The sequence below is a fragment of the Phocoena sinus genome, chromosome X, assembly GCF_008692025.1.
Source record: "Phocoena sinus isolate mPhoSin1 chromosome X, mPhoSin1.pri, whole genome shotgun sequence".
Lineage (NCBI taxonomy): Eukaryota > Metazoa > Chordata > Mammalia > Artiodactyla > Phocoenidae > Phocoena > Phocoena sinus.
In genome coordinates, this window is record NC_045784.1 from 18,249,823 (window position 1) to 18,272,498 (window position 22,676).

At 37.4% G+C, this 22,676-nt stretch overlaps 1 protein-coding gene across 4 annotated transcripts in view; it reads left to right on the top strand.

The window, feature by feature from the left end:
- Positions 1–22,676, top strand: part of CNKSR2 (connector enhancer of kinase suppressor of Ras 2) — a 257,232-nt gene that overhangs the window by 196,899 nt on the left and 37,657 nt on the right. For all 4 annotated transcript variants that reach the window (XM_032619801.1, XM_032619802.1, XM_032619803.1 and 1 more), the window contains 5 exons: positions 2,133–2,206; positions 2,501–2,572; positions 9,541–9,608; positions 16,271–16,371; positions 18,624–19,170. In XM_032619801.1, the coding sequence (XP_032475692.1) occupies positions 2,133–2,206; positions 2,501–2,572; positions 9,541–9,608; positions 16,271–16,371; positions 18,624–19,170 (862 nt within the window). The remainder of the gene's footprint in view (positions 1–2,132; positions 2,207–2,500; positions 2,573–9,540; positions 9,609–16,270; positions 16,372–18,623; positions 19,171–22,676) is intronic.

The following is a 22,676-nucleotide window of genomic DNA, read 5'->3' on the forward strand; positions in this document are numbered from 1 at the left end:
AAAAGAGTCATCGTTTTGAGACTTACATTTTAAAATCATATCATCACCTTAAGGCTAATTCAGGAGACTTCTGCTGGTTATTTTTCAGTCTGCCTTCTTAAAATGGTTGCATTGTGGGGTTCTGGAAAGGCACTTGTCTCAATTATTCTAATGTAGCAACATATTTGAAATATAGATAATGTATAGTAAAATTCTGTATATCTAATTAAAAATACCAAACTAATTCAAGCAATAGCTTACTCAAGAGGATTATACATGGAAATTTGATAAAGATTTTTAAATGTCTTGCTTTTGTTCAAAGTTTTAAAATTTTTTCTGTTTGCTTTTTTGGGAGGAAGTCCTTTAGGAAGTTAATTAAATTAATACCACCTGCATTTGTTTCAGTTTTTCTTAAGGAGTAAATGAACTAGTAGACTAGTTTCAAAAATCTTCAAGTATTCATTTCATTTGGCCCAATAGGGACAGCAGGGGGAGGGCATATAATACATGCCAGTTGTTCTTATGATTTCCTGTTTCATTTCCAGTAAACAGATTTATATCCAGAGTAATTATATAACCTGTCACATATCACAACAGATATAGAGTATACCTTATTTTTTGATATTCCCTTAACTCTACATTTGCTTCCTTTGCCATAGCCATCTATCAGTTCACCTTAAGTTTTTTATTTTTTATTTTTATTTTTTTTTACATCTTTATTGGAGTATAATTGCTTTACAATGGTGTGTTAGCTTCTGCTCCACAACAAAGTGAATCAGCTATACATATACATATGTTCCCATATCTCTTCCCACCTTAAGTTTTTTAAACAAAAATTTCTATTGTTAGCTTTTTTTTTTTCATAAAAATGTATGTGGTTTAATGTAGTGTGCTGGCTAAAAACTTTTTGTATGCCAATCAAGTAGTATAAAAACATAACGTCTTTATGTTTCTCTTTATTTTAGATCACTTGTAGATTGTCTGCTGAATGCTTTTCTGTCTTTCAGAGTTTAATGGGGAGATCATAACTACCCCAAAAGTATTTTAAATTGTTCAAAATTTTTAATTTTAACATTAAAGACATCAAGGGTAACATAACACAAATCAAAGAGATTTGAGACTATTGTATTTACCCTAAGATTGGAAGAAAAAAATGCTCAAATATTGAAAAATATTGGAAGTTATACTGCTCTTGCATATAACACACACGTTTTAGTCACTATCATTAGCATCAAATTTTATTAAGTTTTACATATAAACATACACACACATACTAAAAGAATTGAGAACCCCTATTCTTTTTCTTTGAGATGGCAGATGGGAGTATGATGTCTCTTGAACTTGATATATAAGGAGCCGTGAACTGGTACAGCACAGATCAAAGTTTGGGAGTAAAAGTCTGACGAGTTGGCTCATGAACATGAAAGGGACAACAACATTTAAAGGGTTTAGCCAAAAATAATCTTAGCCTAGTTGTAATAACTTGCATCTGATGTAAGATTTTAGATAATTTCCTGTCTTGTATTCCCATCCCACATTGGGGGGGGGGGGCATTTTGTGGGTTTCATTCAGTTTTCCAAGTGAAACATGACTTTTATGTATATATAACATGTAAACCAAGTCAGATATTTGAAAAGCAAATTAATCTCTTCATTTGTAAAATCTTGAGTACACAAAATAATTATTTAATTCAGGTTTAAGAGATTTTTTTTTGGAGACAGAAAAGGAATTGAATTAGTAAATGTCCCTACATTTTATATCTGAACATTTAAAATGGTAGAAAATTGAATTGTAAATGTGGACTACAGTTATTTTATATGTTATAAATGTGTACGTACATTCTGAGGGAAAAATTACTTATAAAACAGGTTTCACTTTGAGAATTAAAATTTTTTCTATCTTTATTTTAATATAAAAAGGATTTTTAAACATTGCTGTATGTATTTTAATTTGTACTATTCTAAATGTTCAAAATATACCTTCAATTTAATGGACTATAACAGGTAAGACTGAAATTTTGATCTCTAAAATGTCTAATTTAAAGGATTAAATGAACTGATTTATTAGTATAGATATTTAAGGCATAGTTGTATAGTAGCACCAGCTTCAAACCTTTATATATAATACCCTAAACAAGAGTGTTGCCTCTTTAGGATGAAAAAGCAGAAGGATTCATCAGTCTGCCTGAATTTAAAATTGATAGAGCCAACGAATGCCGCAAGAAATAGTAAGTTGATTTTATTTGGGGCGAGGGAGAGAAAGGAAGGGTAGTTTTGTTTTTTTTTTTAATTTCTAGCTTTTAAATTATAGGTTGCTCGTCTAATGCTTTCAAATTGAGGTAATAAGAAAGCAGTTTTGTGGGCAGAAAATTGAATTTTTCACTCATTTCTGTCATCACAGCAGAAGCATTATATATGTGAACTCAGATTAGATCTGAGGTAATTTTTATCCATAAAAATTGTTTGGTTCTAACTTATTTCCCAATTTGAAATAAATAAATGTACTCTGTTTCCTTTTGCAGTGCATTCAAAGCCTGTCATCCTAAAATCAAAAGCTTTTATTTTGCTGCTGAGCATCTTGATGATATGAACAGGTAAAGTTACTTAAATTTCAAAATACTTAGAAAGTCAGTTAGGCTTAGATTTCTGTTTTCCACATCAATGCCTAGAGAATAATGTCACTGAAGTTTCTAGATCAGTTTAAAATAAAATGGACCCAGCCATAGCTCCACGTAGCCATACCTAATTTTAAAGAATGGCATTTTAAAAAGTCAAAATAAACTCATTGACTTTTTGTCAAGTTTACCAAAAATGTGCCAGAATCCATGTATAGGCCCAAAAGAAAAATCCACTGTAGAAAAAAAAAAAATTTTTAAGTCCACTTCAAGAATATGTCTTCAAATTTATTCCCAAGTGAGGAAAAAAGGATACCCACAAAAAAAGCTGACTTTTCGGGCTTCCGTGGTGGCGCAGTGGTTGAGAGTCCGCCTGCCGATGTAGGGGACACGGGTTCGTGCCCCGGTCCGAGAAGATCCCACATGCCGCGGAGCGGCTGGGCCCGTGAGCCATGGCCGCTGAGCCTGCGCGTCCAGAGCCTGTGCTCCGCAACGGGAGAGGCCACAACGGTGAGAGGCCCAAGTACCACAAAAAAAAAAAAAAAAGCTGACTTTTCCAAGTGCTGAGCATTTATGACAGAATATCCATCTCAATAACTTAGGCATAGGCATAGTTGGTGTATCTCTCTGTCACCTTTCTTCTATCACTGGACAGGATTGTGCAGCCAATCCTGTGGTTATTTGGTGGCTCTGGGAAAATCTGGATATATATTTTTTCATTATCTACAACATACTGCTTCTTGTTTCCATTTTGGCTCTTATGAGTTTGATCCTTTCTTCCTTTTTCTTTCCTTTCTCCTTTCCCTTTTCTAGATTTGTAGAAATTGGATTTAAGATTCAAAATTTCCCCCTTCACAGGTCTTCAGTAGGCAGTGCATGTTACATATATGATGTGCCAACAGTTAGGAAGACGCAGAATAGCATAGTGGTTAAGAGTATGAACTTTGGAACCAGGCTGTCCAAATTCCAGCCGTCCCACTTAGTAGCTGTGTGACCTTGGATATAGAACTTAACCTCTCTCTGTCAGGTATTAACTCTTTTTAAAAAATGGAGATAAAAGCCATCTCCATCCATAGAACTTTTATGAGGAGCAAATAAGAACGCATAAAGGGCTTAGAACAGTACCTGCTAAATTGTAAGTGCTATATAAGTGTTTGCTTTCAATATATATTCCTTTTATATACTTAGGGTTCTCACGCCATATAACTTTCTTTGTATATCTCTAAAGAGTTAGTGTTCAAATGTTTTTAAGCACAAAATTTTGGAGCTTCATAAATGTGCTTTAACACGCTAAATGGACACTTAATATGCTTTTATAAATAATCTTGTTCTTTGACACTTCAGGGTATAGGCGTGATTTTTCCAAACCAATGATATGAATACAAGGAGAGGGCAAAGAAAGGTGTTGAGAAAACTTGATAAAATCTTTTATAATTAATAGGAGAACTGAGCCTTTCTTTTATTGAAATATAATTGATTAACAATGTTGTGTTAGTTTCTGGTGTACAGCAAAGTGATTTTTTAATATCTTTTCTTTTCTTTTCTTTTCCATTATGGTTTATTACAAGATATTGAATATAGTTCCCTATGCTATAGAGTAGGTCCTTGTTGTTTATCTATTTTATATATAGTAGTGTGTACCTGCTAATCCCAAACTCCTGGTTTATCCGTCCCCCCCTTCCCCTTTGGTAACCATAAGTTTGTTTTCTATGTCTGTGAGTCTGTTTCTGTCTTATAAATAAGTACATTTGTATCATATTTTAGATTCCACATGTAAGTGATATCATATGGTATTTGTCTTTGTCTGACTTACTTCACTTAGTATGGTAATCTCTAGGTCCATCCAAGTTGCTGCAAATGGCATCATTTCCTTCTTTTTTAAACTGAGTAATATTCCATTGTGTATATATACCACATCTTTTTTATCCATTCATCTGTTGATGGACATTTAGGTTGCTCCCATGTCTTGACTATTGTAAATAGTGCTGCTGTGAACATTGGCGTGCATGTATCTTTTTGAATTATGGTTTTCTCCAGATATATTCCCAGGAGTGGGATTTCTGGATCATATGGTAGCTATATTTTTAGTTTTTTAAGGAAATTCCATACTGTTTTCTATTGTGGCTGCACCAATCTGCATTTCCACCAACAGTGTAGGAGGGCTCCCTTTTCTCCACACCCTCTCCAGCACTTATTGCTTATATATGTTTTGATGATGGCCATTCCTACTGCTGTGAGGTGATACCTCATTGTAGTTTTGATTTGCATTTCTCTAATAATTAGCAATGTTGAGCATCTTTTCATGTACCTATTGGCCATCTGTATGTCTTCTATGGAGAAATGTATACTTAGGTCTTCTGCCTATTTTTTGACTAGGTTGTGGTTTTTTTGTTTTTGTTACTGAGTTGTATGAGCTGTTTGTATATTTTGGAAATTAAGCCCTTGTCAGTCACATCATTTGCAAATATTTTCTCCCATTCCTTAGGTTGTCATTTTGTTTTGTTTATGGTCTCCTTTGCTGTGCAAAAGCTTATAAGTTTGATTAGGTCCCATTTGTTTATTTTTGCTTTTATTTCTATTGCCTTAGGAGACTGACCTAAGAAAACATTGCTGGGATTTATGTCAGATAATGTTTTGCCTATGCTCTCTTCTAGGAGTTTTGTGCTGTCATATTATATTTAAGTCTTTAAGCCATTTTGAGTTTATTTTTGTGTAAGGTGTGAGGGAGTGTTCTAACCTCATTGATTTACATGCAGCTGTCCAGCTTTCCCAACACCACTTGCTGAAGAGACTGTCTTTTCTCCATTTTGTATTCTTGCCTCCGTTGTCAAAGATTAATTGAGCATAGGTGTGTGGGTTTATTTCTGGACTCTCTATTCTGTACCATTGATCCATATGTCTGTTTTTGTGCCTATACCATGCTGTTTTGATTACTGTCACTTTGTAGTATTGTCTGAAATCTGGGAGTGTTATGCCTCCAGCTTTGTTCTTTTTCCTCAGGAATGCTTTGGCAATTCTGGGTCTTTTATGGTTCCATATAAACTTTAGGATTATTTGTTCTAGTTCTGTGAACTGAGCCTTGTATTTGGTTTCCATAATCTTCTCTTGATTTGCATGTTACCATTCTTGAAATTTCACACTAGCCAATCAGAATTTGAAGAGCTTATTCTCAAAATGAAAATGTTTATGTACTTGTTGGGGAGGGGTGGTACTCTATTTTGTGTTTTAACTATTTTATACTTCTACTGTTGTTGTTACTCACTATCCATTTTACCACAATTGAGCTCAATGCCCTTAGGATAAATATGAAGGATTTACATCATAACTGAGCAGAAAATAAGTGGTATATATAATCATGTCCTCTCCTACAAGATAGATCCACTAGAACACAGTTACTTCCATCCAGGAATTAACATAAATTAATCTTTCGTGATACTTGCTAATCAGGGTCTTTTTAGGTTTAGAAAATAGCCTGTTCAGAAATGCATTTTTATGAACTATAAAACCATTCTTGATCTCCATTCTCTACCCTGTGTTAGCAATAACTCAGAAGTGTATGATGTCACTAACTCTTCCCTAATACTCCTGTGGATGTATCTGGTTCAGGATATCAGAGAAGAAGCTAAACCAAACCCATATGTTTCATTTTGTTGCCTTTTCTAAGCAATGGGTCAAAGAAAAAATAAATAAATCTGATCAAATATGTCATCTCCACATGGTACATTTAAGAGTGCTGTTTTATGTAAGCCTTGCCATGGTGTACTACAACCTTCAGAATTAAATTGTCCTGAAATACTGAGTCTTTCTTTAAAATTTAAGTATAGTGGACTTTTATTGTTTTGCCCGCTTTTTATTTTTTGAATAAGCATATTCCTAATGTCTGCTTTCAATAGGCAAGTTTATTAAAAATTACTTGTCAGTAGGACGGAGGAGAGTCAGTGCTGGCAATATTCACAGAGGATTGGTGTTGGGGAGAGACAGCCTCCAACAACTTTATTTAATAAGCTGATTGTTACATAACAGCAAGATGATGTGGGTGTTGGTTCATTCTATGTGTAGTCCTTTGAAGGCACGTACCTAAGCCTTCAAGAGATGATATAGTTATAAATAATTATATTATAATAATTATAAATAAATGCCTTACCTGATTATTTCATAATTTCTAAAATATTATCATATGTATTTTTAAAATGTAGTGCTAGTTTTGACGGGACCTAGTAACTGGAATGAAAAAGCAATCCTTAGATTTAATTTTCTTCTGTAAAATCCGCATGTGTGTATACACATACATACGCACATGCATACGTATACCCAAATACATATAACATAGAATATTAAAATCTCACCATCTATTTTTTGAGTAGCTTTAAGTTTGATTGTGAGGTAATCTGCAAAAACACTTTTGAGCACCCTACCACCAATCCATCTGTTCCATCCTCAGAAATGAGCATTGAAACATTAAAAAAAACTTTTTTGCCAGCCTGTGTGAAATCTGTGGGAAGAAAACAAAACATCATGTTTCTCAAGTATTCTGAGACTTATTTACTGAATTCACTTGGCCTATGTATTCCTTTTCATGTCAGCACATATGTCCTTATAATTGTCAGGACTCATCAGTTTCTGTTTAGTGTGATTATCTTACATTTCTTCCCCAGTTCTTACTCTGGTTTCCCTCTCAGTACATTATTCTGTGTCAGCTGTTGACAGCTTCATTGGAACATTCACCATAGGCCCAATCCTCTCATCCTTAAATATTGTCTGTCTCCCTCACTGAAGTTACAGGCATCATGAAAACAGATGCTTTGTTTCATTTATCTTTCTCTATCCTCAGTGCCTAGAACAGTACCTGGCACACATTAATATTTCTTAACTCAATTAATGCATATATATCTGCTGTTCATAATAGCATATAAACACCAAACCATAACTGCAGCAAGTGTTTGGATAAGCATCTTCTAACTGAGGCCTAAGGACAACTTTATCCAAGACAGCAACAACAGTTGTGTAGCATTCAGCCTTTTGTGTCTATACATACAAGTTTACGCATACACTTTGTAAAGAGTTTTTATTGGGGACAGAATTTTTCTTCCTAAAAGTAGTTTAATTTTTTAATTGTCTTGTGGAATTTAGGAATCCTGGAGCTCATCAAAGCCAGAAATTATGTCTTATTCATTTTTGGACCCACAAAACGTAGCTCATTGTTCAGCATACAACAGGCATTTAATAAATGTTGTTGAGCTGAAAAATTAAGAAGCCTCTTTTTAGTTTCCTTATTCATCTCATGAAGACCTCACTGCTCTTTAGACTTCTGATAAAATGAAATTTCAGTGATATATTAAAAAGTATTAAATATGAAGTACTGAATTAAAATTCATTAACAAATATTCCTCTAGTGGTATCAACATCATTTCCACGCAAAAAGCACCAGGCCAGTCTTTCCTAAGAGTGCTAAGATTCACCTTGTAGTACAAATTCAACCCCTTTCTTACTACAAATGACCTATAGGCTAGATTTTAATTTTGACCTTTTACTAATGATTGGAGTCGTTTTTAAAAGGTTATTTGTCATGAAGTTAACTTCTTGACTTACAGTTTATAATTTTCTGGATCATGTGTATATATCATGCTACTGAATTCATTTGATCCATTCTTTTTTCCATTTCTGCTCCAGTCCCTTCTTTACTTCCCATAGTTGAGGTGATCATTACATTGTAGGCTTTGTCAAAATAAAGTTGTGCTTTAAGTGACTTATTCTTAAAATTAAAGCTTAAATTTCCATGGATGTGATTTTGTCCATTAGAGAAACAACTTTCCTCCCTCCCTTTTCAAGATATTCTAAGTATCTGATGCACGGTTAACACCACTTGGCATAAATGACGAAATATATGAGTCACTTCAAAGAAAGTCATCTTCCACTCGACAGGGGAGATAATCTCCTAGGAGAAAAGCTTCTCAAACACAGTTTTTTTCCTAAAAACATGTTTCGATCAGATTATTCCACAATTTAATGATGTTAACTATACTAGTGATTCCAAACTTACTCAAGCTAGTTTGGAAGGTTGATTCTTCCTTACTTTCTTATTTGGGAAGCTATATGGATCATAGCTCAGGATTGACCAGTGGGAAACTGTCAGGTTAGTTTAAAGATTTTGTGATTTGATAATCTGATGCAGTGTAAACAGTTATCCAGAATAATGAACACAGGGAGAGACCTGGTGGGACAAAAGACAGAGATTGAAATAGTGCTTTGCTTCAGGCAGTTCCCTACATTGGCAATAGCAACTCTTCTGAAAGAGGAAAGAGCTAAGATTTATTTCTAAATTACTATTGTTCATGGAAATAAATTTTCAAGATCTAAACAGAGATTAAAATTGTATATGCTCGTTTTGTGTTTGGAAAAACCTAATACCCTTGAATTTAGAGACAAATTTCCAAAGTATACTACTGCTGAGCTGTGTTTCCCTTTGGATCATTAAACTTAAAGGAGATTCATCAAAACTAATATTTCATAGTAAAACATATTTTGACAGGCAAGGTCTATAGTTTTTTCCCTTCTCAGGACAAATTATATCTGATATTGTTTAAATATCTCTAAAGGAGCATTTGTTCTGAAGAAACGGAACAGCAAAAATATTTGGAGTGCTTTTACATTTAGAGCAACAGAATTAATAGGGCTTTGGTCATCTCAAAACCCTTTATGTTGCAGATGTTAACAGGTTTGCCCAAGACTTTTCTAGTGAAGTAGCATCTTTAGTGTGGGAGCAGTTTGTACTACGGCAAATTATAGCTCATTGAAGACTCCATGTGTTAAGAGTAGCAAAAAGCACACCCTTTATCTGGGATTATTCCATAAATTCTTATACATTTTAAAATAACTATTCCCAAGAAAATAGTTAAGTATAAAAAAATCAGTTGCAATGTTACTGACTTTAATATTTGTTTCTTCAGGTGGCTTAACAGAATTAATATGCTGACTGCGGGATATGCAGAAAGAGAGAGGATTAAGCAAGAACAAGGTAAAGGAATACTTTTTTTTTTACTATTGTGTTACACTTCTTTTTTCTTGCTGTTTTCCTATACAGTGATTCACTGCTATCACTTGAGAGAAAATGTGTATGTCAGTCTGTGGTTATTTCTCTTCTGTTCACTTTGAATCCAAACCATAGCATCTTATGGGTAAGGTTTAGTAAATTAAACAGGAAATAAACTCAAATTTTTGCAGCAGCTAATGTGGAGTTCATTCCTGTTTGTTGCCATCTTCTTTAGTCTACTTCCTATGGAGGAAAAAAATTTTAAAAGCCTAGGGTGGGAGGGAGGGAGATGCAAGAGAGAAGAGATGGGGGGATATATATGTATATGTATAGCTGATTCACTTTGTTATAAAGCAGAAACTAACACACCACTGTAAAGCAATTATACTCCAATAAAGATGTTAAAAAAAATTTTTTTAAGCCTAGAATTTGGTCCTTTATATTGACCCAAGTCAAGGTCCTTGGTGGTGAGTTGTTTTTTCTGCTTAGTGGTTTCACAGACATTTAAGTGCTCTTTTATGCAAAGAGCTCAGATGAATGATCCCTTCTTCCATAGATTATCTCATTTGCTTGTGTTCTTCAGTTCTATTACTTTGTTAGCTCTGTGACCTTATGGAACTTGCCTTAGTGTTGACCTCACATTTATGAAATACAGTATCCTGATGCAAAATTGAAATCTTAACAAAAGTTGTGGTCACTATTCTAAAAGTAGCTTCAGGGCTTCCCTGGTGGCACAGAGTATTAAGAATCCGCCTGCCAATGCAGGAGACACGGGTTCGAGCCCTGATCCAGGAAGATCCCACATGCTGCGGAGCAACTAAGCCCGTGCGCCACAACTACTGAGCGTGCTCTCTAGAGCCTTCGAGCCACAGCTACTGAAGCCCGCGCGCCTACAGCCCAGTGCTCCACAACAAGAGAAGCCACCACAGTGAGAAGCCCGCGCACTGCAACAAATAGTAGCCCCCGCTCGCTGCAACTAGAGAAAGCCTGTGCGTGGCAACAGAGACCCAACGCAGCCATAAATAAATAAATAAATTTATTTTAAAATAAAAGTAGCTTCACATTTCCCAAAGAATGTTTGCTATACATCCCTTGGAAGCATAAATAGTTCTTTGAAAACTTTTGAGACATCCTGAAGTTAAAAGGATTCCACACATTGATACACATATTTCTAGCTGTGTCTCCAGTGGACATAGCCTGTTGGTCGACATGAAGATTCTGAAAACCTACTGTTTCGTCACGCAGAAAGCTTTTTAAATATCTCAAAACTAACAGAGAGATGTAAAGGAGATAACCAGATCCCAAAACCAATCTTTCAGCAAATATTTAGGTCAGGGGTCAGCAAACTTTCTGTAAAGATCCAAATAGTAAATATTTTAGACTTTGCAGGCCTTAAGGTTTCTGTTGAAACCATTCAACTCTGCTATAGACACATGAAGGGAAGTGGCTGTACTTCAATAAAGCTTTATTTATGGACACTGAGATTGAATTTCATAACATTTTTCACATTTTGAAAAATATTCTTCTTTGGATATTTTTTATCCACTTAAAATGTAAAAACCATTCTTGATCCACAGGCTGTATAAAAACAGGCAAAGAGTCTCATTTGGCCTGCAGGCCACAGTTTTTCAACCCCTGGCTTAGAGCCATGGGGTGAGAGAATGGGGGTGACTAGAGCAGTGAAGGGTGAGGAGATAGGGCAGGAAGATTTCCAAGAAATAGTAAAATATGGTTACTGCCAATGGGAATTCAGCATCTTATTGAGACTCTAAAAGATTCACACCTGAAACTGCCTAAGAAAAATTAAAGAGCAACATAAAGTAAATGAGTACTGATTTTTGCACCACATGCAACTGATTTAAAAAATTGCTAAGTGGCTGCAAAATTTTTTTAAAAACCTGAGGAGTCAGGATTAATGAGGAAATACTTGGAGAAAGTAATCAGTGAGCCTCATATAAAGTTAGCGGTGAAGAGGCAGAGAAGATATTTTATTAAATATTAAAGTGTTTCTGAATAAGGCCTTCAGCTAACACTCTAATTGTATTAAGGTGAAATAAGCACCCATCCTGCCTGAAATTACATTGAATTCTAGTAGAAAAGATACTCTTAGTACAATATGGAAAGTGAAACATGGGAAAGTACAAAGCAAATTCCATAGGAATGAGGCTAGAGATTCCTTCTAGGAGGGAAATTGGAAAAAAACATTATGTGGACTCATTATCTGAACTGGTTGTCGCAGGATGAGAAGTAATAAAATAAAACATTCCTGGGAGTGGAAGCAGCATGAGTACTTCCACAAATAACATGGAAACCATCTCTATCAAATCACTGTGCACAGGCAAATCCCAGCCAGGACTATGAAGTGTCAGGCCAGTTATTGTCACATTTCTTCATTGTTAAAAGTTTATTCCCCACTTTCGTACTTCTACTTAATTTATAAGCCTACAATTATAGTAAGAGAGCTAAATGCACAAACACACACACACACACACACACACACACACACACACACACACCAGCCTTCCTTTTCAAATTACTTTATAAAGCATGAAAACTGTTCTTTAAAAGTGCATATAGATTTCTCAGTTTTTTAAGATGCAAGAATTAGAAGTGTGGGCAATGTGCCAATAGGAGAATGAATCTTGAAAAAAGTCAATTTGCATGAATAAGGAACGTTGGATTTTCAGGCTTCTGTATTTTATCACTCGGCATTTCTTTGAAGCTGAGCATGGCCTTGATTTTAGTGGATTTCCTTTGTACTTGTCATTATATAACCAAATTTCATTATGGATGAAAGAACTGGTAAGTCATGTTGCACATGCACGTTCCAAAAAATACTCATTCCATGGATTCATGCTGCCATAGTCTGTCATGTGAGTATTTATTTTAGTGCCTACTGGAATGTGGTAGACAATCATAGGTAGAAGCTAATAGTTACAGTTCAGGTCTCTACAGCCAGAATCTCTGGAATAATTTAGATTTCCACCTAGAGTATACATTCATCAGGTACTCTAACGTAGGTCAGAAACATATTAGACTTCCTACCTTACGCAGGATTAGGTCTTACGTATTCTGTATAGACAACTACTGGATGCACGTGTCTATTCCACACTTCTATAGAATTGTTTGACATCTCAGTACCATTCTCAGTAGGGAAGTTTAAACTTGATACAAAATATAGCTCTTTGAGAATTGGGAATATTTCAGAAAGATGCAAAGGAATAACTGCCAAACACTGTTTCCATTTAAATACTCAGTACAGCTTGGAAGTGACTCTTTCATTGACTTAAATAAAAGTTTAGTGAATTGCTGTCTTTAACTACAGAAGTATAAAGGATATGGGGTTCTTTTTCACTATGCATTGTTTTACTTAGAGAAAACAGGGTTACAGTAAATTCTGCCAAGATCATAATTTAGCTAATTGTCTGCTAATCATTTTTCTATATTTTTCCAGCTTCAAATCAGACATTCATGACACATTATTTTCAGTCACACACAAGGTCTTTGTAAAGCTTTAATTACATAAAAGTGAATGAAATACATTGTATTTCTTTGATAGTTCTAGATGAAAAAGTCAATTTCTTTCAAATTATCCTTTTGTATCAACATGAGAAGTAAAGTGGAGATTTTCCTCTTCTATTGATGGCACTGTTTATTCATGATTAGTTACTTGTAAAATTGAATATCACTGCAAGAGACATTAAAAGTATCCATTTATTTTGTGCTAAATAGAGAGCTAAGAAAAATAAATTAATTTGCTCTTAGAATGAAAATCAGACTGGTTTCAGCCTCTGGGAAGCAGTGTGCCTGTAATTTTCCACACAAAACCAAAATGCCTAAATTTTCTGTGTAGCCTCTTCCCTGGCATTGCTCTCTCAAAGACACAAGGGTTAGTGTGTGAAATGAAGTTAATTTGCAAAGTGGTATTTCAGCCTTTTCTTAGGCAACCCAAGAAAACTTTGGTTTGGTGGTGTTTTTTTCTTTAATAAACCAAGAATTACATCAAATAAAGGGTTAGAATTCTTCCTAATTTAGTGGGGGTTGTGGGGGGCTGGGGAGGAGAGAGAGAATCTCCTAAATCTGTCACTTGTAATAATAGCTATAGAGATCTTGATAAAATGGTGATCATCTCCCTCTCAGTGTGCTGACAGGACCCCTTGAGGAGCTAATTCCTTGAGACCCAAGGTCTCAGTGCAAAGGTGAAGGGGGAACTCAGCACAGGTCCCATAGTTTCTGGAAATAGTGGGAAGGGTGAGAGCAGAGTGATCTTCACAAGCCTACTGCTTGGGAGCAGGGTGAGGGGGTGCTTGGTACCTCCACCTCCAGCAATAATTTCTCAGTAGTATTTCAAGCTCCCACAAAACTACCCAACTGAGACCCCAGAGCTCCAGAATTCACTTTTCATTGCTGGAACTTGCTACAAGAAAAAACTAATGTCTAAGAAGATGAACACTAGGCATTTATCTCCTGTGTGATCTGGGTCAGACTGTCCTGGCATACCTACAAATCCACCCAATATTAGGGACCTTAATATTTATTGAGTGCTTTCAAGATGCAAGGCGCTTGAATATACATTACCTTCGTAGTCCACTCACACAACTCTGAAAGGTGGTTATTATTAGCCCCCTTTTACAGATGATAAGACAGACTCAAAGAGATTAAGTAACTATCACAAGAGCACAGAAATGGTAATTGGTACAGCCAAGCACTGAACCTACATCTGCGCGAGTATATAGTTTATGCTTTTCCCACCAGTGTTTACTGGGTCCATTTCTGGGCAACTACATCAATTCGTATTTGAGGGGAGACTTAGTATGCTGCCCATCACTGGTGTGACCCAGTGTAAAAGCCAGATCTCAAATTTAGGTTAACTAGTGTTTGCTTATCCTTTACTCAAAGGGAATAATTAAAGTAGGAATTGGATTTTCAGAGACCTTGTATTCTGAGGCCTGAATATAATAATCTCCATTGCTAAAGAATTTTGAGCAGCAGGAGGAGGGGGACTTGAAGGATCATGAATGTATGTCACATTAAATTCTCCCGCTAAGTCTTACAAAGAGTCCCAGTGACTTGGCCCTTCGAGGCTTAGAGCAAGGCAATTTCTTAGTTCAAACCGCAGTTGTACTACTTTCTATTTGGCATATTATAATAAGTACTCAGTAAATATTAGCTGTACTTATTAATCAGCACCACAAGGAAAATATATAAAAATATTACAATATGGGAATTCCTGGGTGGATAAAGGTACCTGTAAAAACATGTGCCATGGGGCTTCCCTGGTGGCGCAGTGGTTGAGAGTCTGCCTGCCGATGCAGGGGACACGGGTTCGTGCCCCGGTCCGGGAGGATCCCACATGCCGCGGAGTGGCTGGGCCCGTGAGCCATGGCCGCTGAGCCTGCTCATCCGGAGCCTGTGCTCCGCAACGGGAGAGGCCACAGCAGTGAGAGGCCCGCGTACCGGAAAAAAAAAAAAAAAAAAAAGTGCCATGATTTTTCTCCTACATCTGAATATAAGTTAAGGTTCTTTTGTGATTTCGATTTTCATAAGAATAAGGAAACTTTTCTTTTATCATTTGAAATTCATATGGATAATGCTTCTAGGTTTTTCCTTGTAAATCACATAAAGAATTAACCCAGCAGTTACAGGGTGGTTGAGATATTGGTAGAACAGATTCTGATGATTGGCCTTTGTGGTGTAGTTTACTTACTTGACTAATGTATCTCTCGGAGTTTTTCCCCTTCCCTCTTGTCTGAGGTCTGCCAAGTCACTTTGTCTAGCGGCTTACATTTTCTACCCTTTTAAGTAGTTCTAGAAGTTTGGAATTTACAGCCCACATCAGCAGATTTGCCCTTTTGCGTTTGGCAAGAATCAGGGTTTGCCATGTGTTTCCAAGTAGAGGTGGGAGTATGGTGTTATAGAGATTCATGTCAGCATGACTCTGGAAACAGCGACTGTTAGATAACCAGTGAACTGAAGCCACAGAAGAGGATTGAGAACATTATTTTTGAAGCTGTTTATACCTGTAGAGATCTGCAGCAACCTATGTATTTCTTCTTTGAGTGTTCATCTTTAGGATAAAATGATACACCTTTAAGAGGCATCATGTGACATCATTCATTAATTGAAGCTTTAAGTAATTTGGAATCTAAAATACCCTAAACCTTATTTGACTTATGCAGTGTCTTTGTCTTAACTCCTTTTTTTTTTTGACGATGACAACAGAGCAAAATTTAATTTGTAGTGTTTGCCAATTTCCATGGTATAAATACTCCCACCACGGCTGATTCTGGACTCCGAATGCAATATCAACCGTTGGCAAAATTCCCGAAAATTTAATAATCAGCCTTCTCAAGCTGTGACAAGTCAGCTCCAGCACCCCACTGGAGGCATATTGCCATACCTAAAATTGTGGCTATGTGTAACCGCTTGCTTTAAAAGGAGGTTGGAATTAGGTGATTGTACTCTTCCTTCCTCCTCAAAACCCAACTGAAAATGAAAGTTGGTGGGCCTGGAGTAGCGAGTGCTGGGGAGCAGGGTGCCGGAATGGAATTTAAACTTCCTTTTGTTAGCTGGTAGTGTGTGTTCCTGAAAACATGGCTAGAAACTTTTAACAGAATGTTGATGTATCCATGTGTGTGAATTTTCAGATTACTGGAGTGAGAGTGACAAGGAAGAAGCAGATACTCCATCAACACCCAAACAGGACAGCCCTCCGCCCCCCTACGATACATACCCACGGCCTCCCTCCGTAAGTTGCCAGTAGGAATATACTCAATATAGCGTCAGATTCTTTGACCTGAGACATTATGTCGTGAATTACATGTCAGACCTTGGGGGTTTTAGGGGGAAAGAAAACAGGGAGTCTAAAAGCAATGAGGGAAAAAAATTTTAAGTATACAAAGAATATTTAATCAGGAGAAGCAGTCACCACAGATTCCACACTAGTAAGTATCGTACCAGTTTTATTAAGAAAACATACCATTTGTGTCAGAGTAGCCTTCATGAAAATATCAACAACAAAAAAGTTTTCTTAGAAAAAGATATATAAATTGACCTTATCTATTCTACACTAACAAAGTTAATTCCTATGTCCTTTAGAAGCAATTGTAAAAATTTATATTATATCTGTATTGAACATGTTTTGGCATGTAGCTTTTCAGGCAGCCATGGGGTCTGGTTTAATGTATATGTGTTTATGTGATGCTCTTCTTCTTAAGACTTCTTAAACCTGTGTAAATTATTCTGTGTATAGACTGTACCTTGATCTTTACAATTGTCCTGGTTTGTTTTATGCCCATTTCCCATCAGAATTACCAAAAGAGTCTCGATGCTGTCCCATTTTAGGCAATACATTGCATGGTCACTGTACCATAAGAGTCAATTCTGCCTATCTTGAGACTGAGTCTTCCAAACAGGAAATGGAAGCTGGATTTAAGTGACAATAGCAGCCACCTAATTCTACCTCCGTATTACTACAGGGGATTTTTAACAAGAAAGGTGCTATGCAAGATGTTCATATAATTCTAGGCCACTTCTCAACCTTGGCTGTGCATGAGAATCACCTCTGGAATGTTTTAGAAATGCAGATGCTCAGGCGTCATCCAGAGATATTAAATCAGAATATTTGGGACTGCAAACAGCTCACTGGACTGGACTGTGAACTTTTTGAGAACAGGGACCCCGTTCTATTCACTGTACATCCCTATGGCCTAGCACAACACTGGTACTTATTTATTAAGTGCTCAATACATATTTCTGAAATGAATGAATGAATACTTTTGGCTAAGGACTAAAAGGAGAGTCACATTTTTAATTGAAATGTTTGATGACAGTATCTCTTATCTAAGGGAAAAAGGAGAAAAGTAGACAGAAATGCAGAATTGTTCCTCTCCGTATACACATTTCATTAATAAATGCTGCAGTGTACCAAGTGCAACAGACAAATGAAATAATGAAGTCAGTAACAAGATATAGTTTATATCGTATTTTCCCTCTTTCCCTAAAACATCAGGGTCTAAATAGTTCCTTTAAATATTTGTAAACGTGGGGGAAAGGGAAACTGCAGCTTGACCAAACCGCTCTTTAATCATAGCAACTTGTGAATTTCAAGAAGGAAACTACTCACATTGTGATTAACATGTGGGAAGATAAACTGGCTGCCCACAGAAGATGCCACTTAACTTCTCCTTTACCCAGAGGGGAAGGTGTACTTTCACCTTAGTCGGGCTTTTCCTGGCCACAACCTCAGCCTCAGTCGTAGTGATCACATCTAACAAATCTGGCTCCTCCTGCCAGGAAGGGGCCTGGGCTGGTCTGCTAGCCCCCAGAGCTAGAGTAAGGCTTGTCCCGGTAAGGGTGCCTGCAAGACTTTTATAGCATTCACTTGATGCCCGTCCTTTTTCTTGGTTGTGCTTTGTGCTGTAACATATATTCCCAAACTTTAAATTCCAAGGATAAGAATATTCCGCTAATTCCCATCAGGGCGTAATCTCATCCTTTCTACATTTTTAACTCTCTAGAAAGTGCCACAGAACTGACAAGACTGTAAGAAAGCTTATCCTTGACACTCTAAGAGCAGACATTCACCTATGAAGAAGAGGAAGGCTTGTGTCCGATTAGAGGCACCTTGTTTTTACATCCAAAATCCTGTCTCCTTGCTCTCATCCCCAGACTCCATAACATCTGGAAATATGAATTTGGCAACAATTCAGGATTTTGAATGCATAGAGATTTCAAAACTTAGGATTTTTTTGTTTTTAGTTGCTAAATATTTCTTACATAGGCACTCACGTTGCCTTATACTTTGCTGTAAAAGTTTGCACTAGTATGTCACATTTTTCATGAGAGCCCAGCGTAGCTGTATTTCTATACATCCACGTTTCAGTCTCTTAAAATGTCAGCTGGGGCCTAACTTTGAGATGGTGGAAATCAAATGTGTTCCTTGGTGATAGGCATGGTCTGTTATTTCTGTGGAGACTGATCAGAGGCTCCTTTCCACAGATGAGTTGTGCCAGTCCTTACGTGGAAGCGAAACACAGCCGGCTCTCCTCGACAGAGACCTCTCAGTCGCAATCATCCCATGAGGAGTTTCGCCAGGAACTGACTGGGAGCAGTGTGGTGTCCCCCATTCGCAAGACAGCCAGTCAGCGCCGCTCCTGGCAGGATTTAATCGAGACGCCCCTGACGAGCTCAGGGTTACACTATCTTCAGACTCTGCCCCTGGAGGATTCCGTCTTCTCTGACTCCGCGGCCATCTCCCCAGAGCACAGGCGGCAGTCCACCCTTCCAACTCAGAAGTGCCACCTACAGGATCACTATGGGCCGTACCCCTTAGCTGAGAGCGAGAGGATGCAAGTGTTAAATGGAAACGGGGGCAAGCCTCGAAGTTTTACTCTGCCTCGAGATAGCGGGTTCAACCACTGCTGTCTGAACGCGCCGGTTAGTGCCTGTGACCCGCAGGATGACGTGCAGCCCACAGAGGTGGAGGAAGAGGAGGAGGAGGAGGAGGAGGAAGGGGAGGCAGCAGGGGAAAACATAGGAGACAAAAGTAAGTATGCCGATGGAGATTCTCAGCCTGTATACACACATTCCTAACCTTTTCAAACTTCTTATTTTAAGAAAATAGAATTCTGTTTCCCTTTTTTCTTAAAATAATGGTTTTGCTGCATAGGAAGTCAGGTATCCCTTGGTGTCCCACTTTCAGAACTTGAGTAACTTGGGGGAAAAAAAGATGAGTAATGAAGCCTACATCCCAGGACACCCACAGCTAGAGCAAATAATTTTTTTTTGGCCCATCTGCCTTTTAAGGTTGATGGCATTCATTTGTTTTGCTTCCTCCTCTTATCCACTTTCTTTTCACTTGCATGCATCATCCCTTTGGTCCACAGTTGTTGCCCCCTGAGTTTGGGTTCAGAAGCTATAAATGCTTCAAGCAGGGTGTTAGCAGAACCTTGGTTGAATAAGTAAGTGAATACACATACACACACTCACACATACGTACATATATAACTTCCCTTTTCACCATGAGAAGGTTGAAAGGAAAAATCCAAAAGAATTTTTCGAAGAAGAAATTTTACATAGCATTTCTATCAACTTCAAGTAGCAGAATATGTTTCTAGAAACCAATTTGCCAAAAGCATCCATTTACTTTCTTGGTATGTATGTTGATTGCAAAGCTCAATTTATGTGAATCAGCTCTTGAGAGAGACAAGTCATTAAGCAACCCTCTGACTGGCATTAAGAATATGTTTACTAGTTATCAAGTTATTTATCCAACATGCCATACCAAGCTTCTGTTTATAACTAATGTGATATACCAGTCCAGAAACCCAAGCTAGTTTAAGAGAAAGGCTATAACTCAGTTATTTTACTTAGAAAGAAAATCTAGTTCTGGCTATAAGAATTGAATATAAAATACCCCCAAAAATAGTGTCGAAGAAATAGTATGAAATCTCTTTATTCAAAATGAAGTATGGGCCAATTAGTGCAGATGACCCAAGCTGGTGCTGATGAAACCACAGTTACTGCTTTGGTCCCACTAGGGCATTAGACTTCTCTTTTTAAAGGATACAAACAGACTGTGTCCTTCAGCCCATTTCACACAGTATGGAGACTTTGATTACAGGATATATTAGTGTAACTTCTTCATCACAACTGGAAAAACAAGTCAAATCTCACAGGTTACCAGCAGGTCAGGAGCCTCATGTCAATTTGAAGCTTGTATCATTTAAAATGAGGGTTACTTTGGAGATAATCGACAAGAAAATACAGTGGACCTTTTCTACTATCAAAATATGAGTTGATAAAATTCATATGTTAAAGCAGTTTCCATGTAAAGTATATTTTAGCCATAATCTCCATGAGGAGCCTTTTAAAAGGTATACTGTCGGTTCAGGAAAGGTGATTTACCTGCCACGCCCTCACAACATTCACATCTATTAGAAATTATAGAAGAGTCTTGTGGAGGAAAGATCTAGGAACCATGTCAGGCCTCTGTAGGAGTTCTGGCAAGCACGATAATATATTTTTAATATTAAGATGATTAGTATAAGTTGTTTTCTAAAACTTAACTAAGGATGAGTTAGAAACCTCCTTTCAACTGTTGTCCAGGTGCTGCGCGACTGCTACAACTAAGCATGTGAGGTTTATTCAGCATTCTACAAACGCGTTGGGGAAAATACTTCATCTCTGGCATTTTAAAATAAATTGTGTTGAAATTAGGCACAGCCCTCTGAAATAGAGAATCCTGTTCATGACACATTCCATCATTGCCACGGGTACAAGTCTTTGAGGCTGTCTTTTTCAACTGGCTAGATACTTAGCAGTTCCTCCTGGGCATTGTGTAGGGAGGACTAGAATGGAGCATACGTGTCCTAGGACCTGAAAGGCAAACCTAGCCCTGGGCTCGCCCTTCCTTCAGGCTCCACTAGCCTACAGAGCATCCCTAGTTAGATGGCGTTCGATTATTTTTTCTTCTAGTGTCTGTTTTTTGCTGTTTTGTTGATTGGATGTATTTTTAGCCATACAGATGTACTCCCAAAGTTGGTGGGTTTTTCCTTTAGGTTCCCGAATAAGTCAAGTGGGTAGTTATTCAATACTTTCCATCTTTTTCAGCAGGCTCTCTCTTTGTGGAATGATTGCGATAAGGCAGAACCACCCTAGAAGTGTGTCGGTAAACTTGGTATTATTGCACATTCTGTCTTTGCGGTTCGATATCGTGGGGTAGTTCGCGTTATTTCAGTCTGATCTGTTTCACTAAAGGTGACCGTGCACTATCTTGCAGGGCCCCATTTCTTTCTGGGTATTTTTCTATAATCTTGCCACTTGATGTCTCAGTGTCCTTTAAACCATTCTCAACAGGGCAGTACGTTTCATGCTTGCCTGGAAGATGCTCCTTAACTTAATGGGGTACATGTTCGGCTTCCCAATGATGGTTTTTCTGCATTACTGTTTCTAATATTTAGGAGTGTGCGATTTGATGAGCACCTCCTTTGGGGAATATCAGCTCTAAAATCAGTGTTTTCAAAAGAATCTTCAAGGTCTAGTTAAGGAGTGTCTTATTCATGACTGCCCTGAGTCGGCCATTAGGAGTAAGTATTCCAGGCTGCTTATTCAAATCAAGCTGTTTGGTGTTCTGTCAGGAGAGTCAAAATTATACATGGGAAAGAAGCTGTGGCCATCCCCTCAGCCTCACACTTAGAGCGTGCCCTCCGCCCGGAGCTCTCACTGTGCTACCGCTCCGGTCAGCAGGCTGCCGTGCTTGTTAGAATCAAAGACCAGCGGTGGTGTGTTACTAACTGTCCTGCTCGAGGCCAGCATGCACTGTGACCTACTAAAGTGAATTTGCACTAATCAAGTACAGACCTGCAGAGCAAATAAGGTTCACGTCCCTAGCTCCAAACATTTTTCTCAGTTTGCCAAGAAATTAAACATAGGAAGTACCAGGCACGTGAGCAGAAGGAGCCATGGGAGAAAATATAGCTTCTCTTCAGCTTTAAGGGTGAAGAATTATGGCACCAACCAAACCCCTCTCGTGATCTATATTATATAGTGCTTATGAGTCTACAGAGCAATCTAAGAAGCAAGATGTACCTAAATCTGTGACCTAGATGCTTTTTCATTTTCTTCGTACAGGTGGAATTTGGCCCTGCTTACAAGGTGTACATTTAGTCTTCTTTAGAGCATACTTCAGTCTGCGTTCTCATGGTTGAACTACCTTTTGTCTTATTTTTGAAATTCAATTCTCTAACTGAGTCATACTGTGATTTTTTCTGAGGCTGAACTCATTTTAGTCTAAAGTGGATGGTACTACAAGTACACAGATGAGACCTGTTGTGTTTTCCTTTGACAGAAAAGTCAGCTTGAATATTAATTATCCTGACCTACTTCACTGGCATTTGGGAGAAGACAACTAATTTCCTATTATCCCAATTAGCAGTTTCGAAGCTGACTGAGGTATAGGCCTTATAATACCTCAGTGAAATTAAATTATAAATTATGTCAGCCTACGCAGCTTTCAAGGAGTATAAATCATAAAAGTGTGGGACAAAATAT